Source organism: Triturus cristatus, chromosome 6, assembly GCF_964204655.1.
Source record: "Triturus cristatus chromosome 6, aTriCri1.1, whole genome shotgun sequence".
Taxonomy (NCBI): domain Eukaryota; kingdom Metazoa; phylum Chordata; class Amphibia; order Caudata; family Salamandridae; genus Triturus; species Triturus cristatus.
The window spans coordinates 1,495,749,440-1,495,759,202 of record NC_140589.1 but is presented as its reverse complement, the minus strand read 5'-3'; the positions used below and the strand labels follow the sequence as shown (position 1 = coordinate 1,495,759,202).

Below are 9,763 nucleotides of genomic sequence, written 5' to 3'. Positions count from 1 at the left end.
TGCGCAGAAGGTTTTCATCAGCATGGATGGGCTCTACAGAAGCATAGAATCAGATCCCAATAAGTCATATGACCACCTTGAGTGGTTAAGGGGAGAATATATCTGCATATATGACCCACAACAAGGAGCTCCTGCAAATAGCCTCCAGCAGGCAGCATGGATCCACATCTGATTTGGTCAGTGTTTTTGTGCAGCAAGTTCTCTACTGCGCCTTTAAATAAGTTATGCTTGAAATCTGGCTTGCGAAATGGCAAAACACTTTTACTTACGTCCTACCCTAGACTGAAAGAATAAGAGGGCTGTCCGAATTCCCAGAAACATAAGCAGCCAACAATCAGCAGAATGGCGCCTCACCTTCTACAGCATGGTGATGAATCCCTTTGTAGGATACTAGGATAACTTTAAAGCATGATGAGCCCTTACTGGACACCCCACTCTCACCCTTGCCACAAGGCCGCACCTGAGCGGCCGAGAAAGACTAAAGGGGATATAGAGATTTCAGAAAGAAGACCCTGTGAAACAGGCACTTTACTAAACTAAAACTGGAGAAGAAAGTCATGTCATAAATTGATGCCCAATCTGTGCAAATCCAACAAAGGTGATATAGATATTCAAGTTCCACTATTCATCAGAGCTGCAGGGAAATGACAGAGTATGGGAAGGAGAACCTAGGATTTGAAGAACAGCTCTATGAGGAAGGTAGAGGATGGAAGTACATTTTTAAAGTAGAGGACTGCTACTGCCCCATGCCAGCCAGCAACTGATAAATGCACTGGTCACAACCCAAGGAGCAAGTGATGGCTGAAGATGATGTTCCAGCAGATCTAAAAGTGCATTCATGCATGGCCAACCTAAAAGCCAGCTCCTATGTCGCCACCATTTACATGCCACTGCAAAAGCAGTACCTGAGTAATTTCCCATAGAACCGATGGAAGGATCTGGCATCCAAGGCACAGGAGAATTCTTGTCTACACGTGGAGAATGGGTATAACAACATCAAGCTAAATCACAGACGCCAAGCATGATGTAAATACATTAGAACTAGCACTAGCCAAACGGTGCTGGAAAATGGCTTTTCCAGGCAACTTTTGTAAAATGGAAATGCCATAAGACATACCAAAGAAAAGGAAACTAAAGACTTGGCTGGTGGGCAGTCAACCTACCCAGAAGACATGTGATTACAATTCCTGCAACAGAGTGTCAGGTGATGATATGTAATGTCTCTAAGATTGAAGTTTATTTCAGAACAGCAGCCACTGGGAAGCTTCAGGCCAAAGACCCAAGCAGGATATGTCCTGGTTAAAATGCCCCAAAGCCCACAGAGGCCAGGCACCATTTACCCATCAGTGTACCAGGCATCAATGTCACAAAGTATTTCATCACTCAGTCTGGTAGTAGCAAGTTGGAACTGATTCGCCTGCCAGGCATAGTAGCCCAGATGATGTCTGCCGATGGGAAGTGCCAACATTTGAAGCTTGGTATCTGAACTTTGGAGACTTCTTCATGATAGAGCCAGCCATGAAGAACCAATAGAAAACCCCTGTGGGCTGACGTGTTATCTTCTGAAAAAGCACCATATTTTTCAGAGAATGGTCCAGGCAAGGACATACAGGGCATGCAGATCTAAAAGCTGCAAGTTCAAAAAAAGAGTCTTGCGGTCCATGATCTTTCCAATAGTGTTGGCCTCTAGGAAAAATAAGGAGGTGTGAATGTGCATGATTGCCATAATTTAAAGAGCAGAACCATGCTAGGCAGAACATAACGAAGATACAAAAGATATGCTGTTCCTAATTTTGAGACAAGAGGAAACTGGTGTTGTGTGTTCATAAAGTGTAGGAGGATGAGTATTCCTCCTCTTGGAATATAGGGTCCTCACACACCCGGCATAGTGTCACGCTTATGACCAACCCTAGTTGGGTTTCTCCATCTACTTCATCGATACCCGGCAGGCATCTCACAAGGAATTTCCTTGTGTGGTTTTGCAAAAGGCCAGCCGACCTACCCTCTTCTGCCGGGAACCCAACTAGGGTTGGTCATATGCTATCAGGTACTAAACATAGCATGTGTTAGGTTGGTTTAAAAGGGTAGATCACACCATACAACCACCCATGTGCACATAGATTTGATTGCATTAGGTCCTGACGAATCGCCACTAGATTGATTAACTACCAGGAGAGAAACATGATGACCGCACAATAGAGCGCCCTATCTGAGACATAATCTCAGACATGTGCCTTTGTTTCTTTTAATCAGGGTGGGAGACCCATTGATTAAAATAGTTTTCGCTGGTACTCCCTGACCTGTTTTAATACTCTTTTCAGGTTATACACCTTCATCTACACTGATTAGGCCCCTCACCCTCCAACGGCATTTGGAATAAAAGATCTACGCCAAAGAGTCCCTCATAGGGAGCCCGTCAGGTATTGCAGCGCCGACCTGACGAGGAGCAGCCCATATGATGAAGCATGACACCTTGCCGGGTGTGTGAGGGCCCTATATTCCAAGAAGAGGAATCCTCATCCTCCGACACTTCATGACAACATAAAACCAGTTTCCTCTTGTCTCAAAAATAGCAACAGCATACCTTTTGTATCTTCATTATTGTTAGGGCATGTATGCTGGACCTGTCTAAAAAGCCCTCAGTCCCTCCTTTGTGATTGGTTTTAGGCAGAACATAACACCTTGAGATATGATGCGCTTAATAGCCTTGCCGATGCCTCTGTTCTCCATAATGGATCTGTCAAGTGGCACTTATTAGGTTCCTGTAGGGGGAGGAAACTCAAAAAAGAGGGTGTTCAAGCTTTCCACTGGGCTTCTTCAAGTTCAAGGGGATGCAACATGGCCTTTTAGCAACCCTGTCAATGCTCAAAAGCCTCAAAGATTACAGTAAGAAACATGAATCTACTTAGAGTATAAGTGTATGTTAAGGGTATCAGTGTCTTTCGAAAGATAGCAAAAGAACATAAGCAATATCTACAGAACGTATTCTATCTTCTGCAAGAGCAAAGACATTCCTGCTGCTCCAGTATCTTGCATTCATGTAACATATCTCTAAGGGACCAAAGAAAACCCAGCAGATGCTCTACGCATCTGACTTAGGCCTATCACTTAAGAAAACTTACAATGTTCCTTACGAATCTTCAGATATTAGCAACATTTTGTGGCAAGGTTTGTTTCGATTAGCTGGCCCATATACAAAACTGACAAGTGGTACATCAACAGCAGTTAAAAATATACAGAGCCATGACCCACCAGAGCAACCTTATTAAGAGAGTCTTAACCCATTTGGATATTGATAACTAAGTCTGTGAGGATACTTTCAGGACACCAACAGATTAGCTAGATCATGTAGCCTATCCAAGCCACACATATATCTGAAGGAATCAGTGACTTCTTGGGAGAACTGTTAGCCTCAAGACTGAAGGCACTCTGCAGAATAAAGGGGATGTAACTCATCCATGTGGTAGCCAAACAGCTGAATGTGTTAGAGATTCTAGGCAGTAGCCATTATTTCACCTGCCTACTTAAATGTTTCCAACTTGGAGCCACTAGCTCTAGCCAACACATATGAGGGATCACAGCCTTTCAGAGGTTCTAAACGTCAAGACAGGGAAACTTGACATCTGTCAGCGGTGCTCGCCTAGAGGCCTGCAATATTCTCCCAGCTTGGGATCATGCAGCATACTTTCTCAAATTCCAAGACTTCCTACTCCCTTTGTAGTTCAGATGGAAGGAGCTCAGGACGCTCCATCATGACAAAGAACATCCAGGCTTTGACAAGAGTTTCAACCTGGTTTGACAATGGCTCTACTGGCCTCGCCTATCAACAGGACTGGCAATAAAATCCCAGTCCAGCAATGACAGAGATTGGGGCAGTTCCCTACTTCCTCCACTGCAGTAGCTCTATGGGGCAGGAACAAAGAAGTATACAAGGAGCCCCAGAAAGATCAGTTAAACATTTGCACTCATTCTTCATGAACCACAACGTTTCTTAAAAACAAAAAACTTAAACCTGGTGTAATGAAACAGGAAAATACATAACTGCCCTCTAACCTTCTCACAACTTCAGATGAAAGCTTGTTAATAAAAAGTTATTGATTCTCTGTTTTAAAAAGGTGAAGACTAATGCATGCATACATTTACGATATATTCAAGATAAAAGTCTGACTTGACAAAGAATGCAGTGTGACGTAAAAAAACAACAAATCGTTCCAACCATTTGATAGAAAAATTGTATCAAAGACCCAACTCACAGGATACTTGATCCAAAGGGCAGAAAAAAATGCCTACTGTTAATGCACTGTTGTAAGTGCTTTCTTGGATGTTACACCAAGTAGAACAAAGTGAAATCCTCATTACAGAATTTGACTCGGTTACAGTTAATGTAGCATCCCAGAACTCGGCCATTAATCAAAGAAAGGTTTCTTTTTGAAATGCATATTTCTGGATCGTACCCATGGATGCAGAAGCGGATTACGAAAATTATTAAGGGTTCCAGAGGTAGAGAACCTGGAGGTATTAATAGCTGGTCCTCCAAAGATGTCAGTTTTGAGATGACTGGCAGTGAAAACTTGGCGACTCAAGGTGTGGGCCACTTGCCACAAACCTTTCTGCCCAATGGGGTGTCCTTTTGTTCTCCTTTGTACCCCAATTTTAAGTACCTGTCTAAACTGATGTACCAGAGAAGTAGAGCAGAGCAAAGAAAGCGATTTTTGTCTGGTGCACCATCCATCAAGGACCAGTTAAAATAAGAGGAAAAAGCATATAACTGTACTCTTGGTATTCCAACATGCAACTCATTGTTACTCCGTGTTTAGCCCAGAGGACACCTCTATTTTGCTATTGGTATTAAGCCCAGGACACTTGCTGATTTTCCACGTTATCAGGCCCACATGGCATCTCTACAAAGCTCTTGGAATAAGGCTTGTGAAAGGTTTCTGGCAGAGAGCCTGTGAGAGACAGGCAAGCTAAAGGATGTTCTGCTTATTTACTTAAGTGAGTTGCAGAACCCCAAGAAATAATTTCAACAAAGATTGCCTTCTGAGGTAGAAAATAATATAAGCGCTCAATCTGAGGGAGAGGTGCAGGAATTCACCTCTACAGTCCTGGTGACTATCAACCATGCGCAGAAAACAGTTTCAGTTGGAAGGGATCTGAACCCCTAAATTCTACACTTAAGTCCAGGCTATTGCAACATTAAGTGGGGGTTCAGAAGGTTGTGCAAGGCAAGAGGCAACTTGTAGAGTAAAAACTAAAAACATTTTTGGACTATGGGAAACAAAAATGTAAACTGCATTTGTTCCCGGAGACAAAGAAAAAGGAATAATCAGTTGTAAGAAGAGTTGTGACAGAAGCCAGTGAATAAGGGGACTGTTTGTTAGGTTTCATGGATGTGTGTATGCACTTATGCCTTTACTGATGAGACCTGAGCCACATACTCATTGTGCTTGATAAACCTCCCACACACAGGAATAAAGGCACCCAGAATACATTAAAAAATAATTTACTTCTAAGTTGTTGCCAGTCTTATGAATATTTGGTACTTTCATTTTAGGCTGGATTCATAGACAATAAATGGGTACACTAATCCATGTTCACGATGGCCTGAATCTGTGGCTGAATTGAATCAGAATGTCCATGCAGCACTGCAAGTTCACTCAAGCTGGTAGCGATCAGTACTTCCTGATGAAGTAGTGTAGTGTTTGGTTTGTTATTTATAGTAGCTGAATTGTCTCGATGCATTTCAGTCATATCTGCTGGAACAACCACCAAATTTTGAAAATTACAATCTTTAGAAAGAGGTGGCAAGTTTTCTGATAGTGTTGATGATCGATCATAATCCTCAGCTCGATGTTCCTTTTTGTCAACGTCATCGCTCTTAGATGAGCAAACCACAAGGAAAGATTTCCATGGTGTCTTCTTGTCATGGATCTACAATAAAAAAAAAGTAATTTTTATTACATAATTTACATGCAGATGTAAAGGAAAACGTTCTTACCTGTAAAACTAGTCTAATTCATAGCCTTCACCAATGCCCACTGCTTTTACTAACCACACTGAGCCATTTGACCTGTAATCCACACTGTCATACTTAGCGCCTGGGTAGAACAATTTCTATACACCCCGAAAAAAAGCAGAGGATCGTTTGCCTGTGCTGTTATGAATACGAAAAAGTAAAAGACCTGATGAAAGTTGCTTACTTGTAATAGTTATTTTTGAAAAAATAACTCTGAGTGCATGGCGGACCACACTATTCGCTCCCAAAAACCATGCACCTCTTTTACAGAAAACCTCTTTTAAAAAAAAAACCAGAGATCTTGAGACTCATTTCCTAGCAACAGCACTGACCAACCATACCACTTTCTATTGGACCAAATTTCAATCACACCAACATCCAACCCAAACTGTGCTCCTTTAAACTTCTGTCCATAAAAGAAGCAATTGAGCTAAAAATGACAAGCAGCATCACTAGATCATCGGCATACCTATAGCCCCCAAACACCTCAAAATATTTTCAAGAACATCCTTGATGCTATATTGACAAATATTGACAAGTGTGTTAATTAATGAATCCCTATAATTTGGAGAATTTTCAAGGGAACTAAAAATGTGTTACATCAAACTAATCCGGAGGAAGCAGGGACTAAAACCTAAACTAATAACAGCTCAATATAGAATGAGTAAATTTTAGACACTTTAATTGAAAAAGCAGCATTCACTCAGATGTCACATTTTCTCTACCAGACAACCTCCTCTCTGATGAGCAATCAGGTTTCAGGACTAATAAAAGCACTGAATCAACACTATGTGCAAATTGGGATGATATCATGAACACAGTAGATTCAGAGTAAGGTTCTAAATTGGATACAGTCCTACCTGATAGACAGAACACAAATTGTGTCTATCTCCATACTTGTTAGCTCCATTCTTGAAGATGGCACACGTTTCTCCAACGTCAAGGACGACACCGCTCTTTTTAGACATATACATGGTTACACCTCATGAACTCTTTTAAATTTACTAGTTACAATTAGGACGCCCAGATTATTCTTAAACTAGAAAGCCCATCAGACCAGAAGACATTTGAACTTACAAGGTGCCTACCAACAGTTAACAACTGGATGCTACACAATCTCATAAAACAAATCCCTTTAGAACTGAGACTGTATCACATGGAAGATGGGAAACCTATGACCAAACTCTAGGCATGGTCAACCATACCAAGAGGTATAAGGGAATAGGGGGTGATCAAGCACTACTAACTCCTACTTGAAAAACAGGTTATCATGTGACAAAAAGCACCTGCAATGATATTGGACATTAAAACAGATTTTCCAATAGCTAAGCTACACTCATAGGATTGAAGCCTCAACCGTCTTAGTACAGTCACATCTGCAATATGACAATGGACAATACATTGGACTAAAAAAATATCTAATCGGCAAACTTCCAACAAATCCAGAACTCTGACACCAGGCAGTTTAATCTGAACAGCCCTAGCACATCACCCTGGCCTCAAAGTCATAAATTGACTACGTTTTGCAAGGAGAAAATCCTTTAAAGCTCTCTATTTTGATGACAGGGTGTTCAACAGCACTGAACCAATTTTCTCCAATCCACACTCAAACTCAACACCCAAACGTTGAAACTTAGAGTGAAACTGGCACCTCTGCTGATCTTTCCTCTTTCAGAAAAGCTAGTAGAAGCAGAAGATGTTTCCTGGTAAAAACCTGCAAGGTATAGAACACGCTACCCAAGAAAATATGGGCAATCAACAACAGTCAGAATTCATGAAAGCAATTAAAGCTATTCTTTTTTCCAAGCCAGGCTCAAGCTCCAGAAGACTACACAACATTTCCAATGTGAATGGATCAAAGGCAGTAGGAAAGTATCAAATATCCCAGAGGTATGCCCACAACGTCACTATATGTATGGGAAAATTACCGGAGGGCTTAACTATGCCCTGTCAACCACAATCTCATATAAAACATCATTAACATATATTTGCTAAGGTCCTGCATCCACAGCTGCACCCATCTTTCACATTCTCTGGAGAAACAAAACATGCTTATGTGCATAAAGCCCCAGGCAACACTTCTAGTCTGCACGACCCCAATGTTTTTCTCCAGCCTGGGATGATCCTACAGAAAACATCATTTCGATCATACACCTGCACATCATACAGGAAGTTGGTGAGAATTACAGCACACGCGTGTCTTCTCAGAGTTATAGAAAGCTATATAAATGATATCACACCTACTTACAAGAAAGCATGCTAAACCTTGCAAAGGGTACGAAAAGTGTTATAAATTGGGTCATTAGTTGCAAAAGATGAGTCTTTCACAAGTAATACATCTGCAATTGCCTTATTACTGGGAACCAAGCACCCCATTGAAGCACTTGACTCTCGTTGGGTAGTGAAGCAGAGCAGTCCAATGCCTACAAAGAAAAGCTGGTGTGAGCAGCAATCCGAATTTTTCAACACCCAATAAATATTTGTCCAGTCTATTTCTTTCAAAAAGGAAAAGTACATTTATTACACACACACTACTAAATAATACAAATATTTACATCAGTTAGATACAAATATCTCTAGTGACATACTTTTATCACATTTCATTCCTGTGGGTTCAGAAACCCATAATCCCAATACCACCACCTGTATCAGATGTAGCATCTTGTCATTGGGTGTCATTTTAAATAAGGCAGTTATCAACTGTAATGTAATGTAAAACTAATTTATAGAGCGCACTGCAACCCATCGGACATCCTGGCGCTAAAGAGGGAAAGACAGTAATAGACAACTATGACATGAGCAGGAAGATGTTAAACTCTAGGAAAGAGCCAGGTTTTTATTTGTTTACGAAAAGATGGAAGATCTTTCATCTGTCGTAATGCCAGGGGTAACTTGTTCCTAAGTCTTGCAGCGGCAACACAGAAAGCTTGTCCCCCCAGCTTAGCTCTTGTAGTCAGGGGTACCTTCACCCAGTTAGCTGTAGAGGACCGAAGGCAGTGTGGGGAGGGGGGGGGGGGGGAGGGGGGGAATAACAGCAGAATTTACTCTGCAATGGTATGGGACCCAATCCATGCAGTGCCTTAAACACAACGCAGAGGGATTTAAAATGAATCCTCTGCACTATGGGAAGCCAGTGCAGCTCCGCAAGAGAAGAAGAAGATTGACGGTGGCGTGTCAAAGCCAGCTTGGCTGCCATATTCTGATTTCTCTGCAGTCTCCCAGTTAAAAACTTGGGGGATTCCAACAGCAGAGAATTATAATAATCCAACCTGCTCAAAATCAAGCTCCTAACTACCAAGGGGTGTGTTTGAGCAGGGAGCTGAGGAAGAATCTTCCTCAGAACCCTAATAAGAGAAAAGTAGTTTCCCACGATCTTATTAGCGTGTGTTTCCAAGGTCAGTTTCTCGTTAAATGAAACTCCCAGATTGCGAACTGGCTTGAATGGTAGCAAGGGGGGGTCCGCAGGAATGGGCCAGAACTGGTTACCACATTAAAATTTATAAGGCAGGCTTTCTGGATTTGTTGGATTGCCACATTAATAATAATAACCACGTTATACCTCAGCAATATACTACCAATAAAACTAATGGGAACAATAATTATACATTATAATGTTTGTAAATACATCTATTAATAAAGCATTAATGTTCAAAATAATGACAAATACAAGGATCAGAGTTTTTCTTTACTTGCTTCAGGTCATATGATGCAGCCACAGGACTGACCACAGGGCGTCCCTCCAGAGCC

General features: G+C 41.5%; 1 protein-coding gene across 3 annotated transcripts in view; it reads right to left on the bottom strand.

The window, feature by feature from the left end:
- Nucleotides 1–5,487: 5,487 nt before the first annotated feature.
- The window catches only part of GZF1 (GDNF inducible zinc finger protein 1), a 108,751-nt gene continuing 104,475 nt past the window's right edge, over nt 5,488–9,763 (bottom strand). For all 3 annotated transcript variants that reach the window (XM_085612621.1, XM_085612622.1, XM_085612623.1), the window contains exon 6: nt 5,488–5,931. In XM_085612621.1, the coding sequence (XP_085468747.1) occupies nt 5,584–5,931 (348 nt within the window). In that variant the 3' untranslated portion in view covers nt 5,488–5,583. The remainder of the gene's footprint in view (nt 5,932–9,763) is intronic.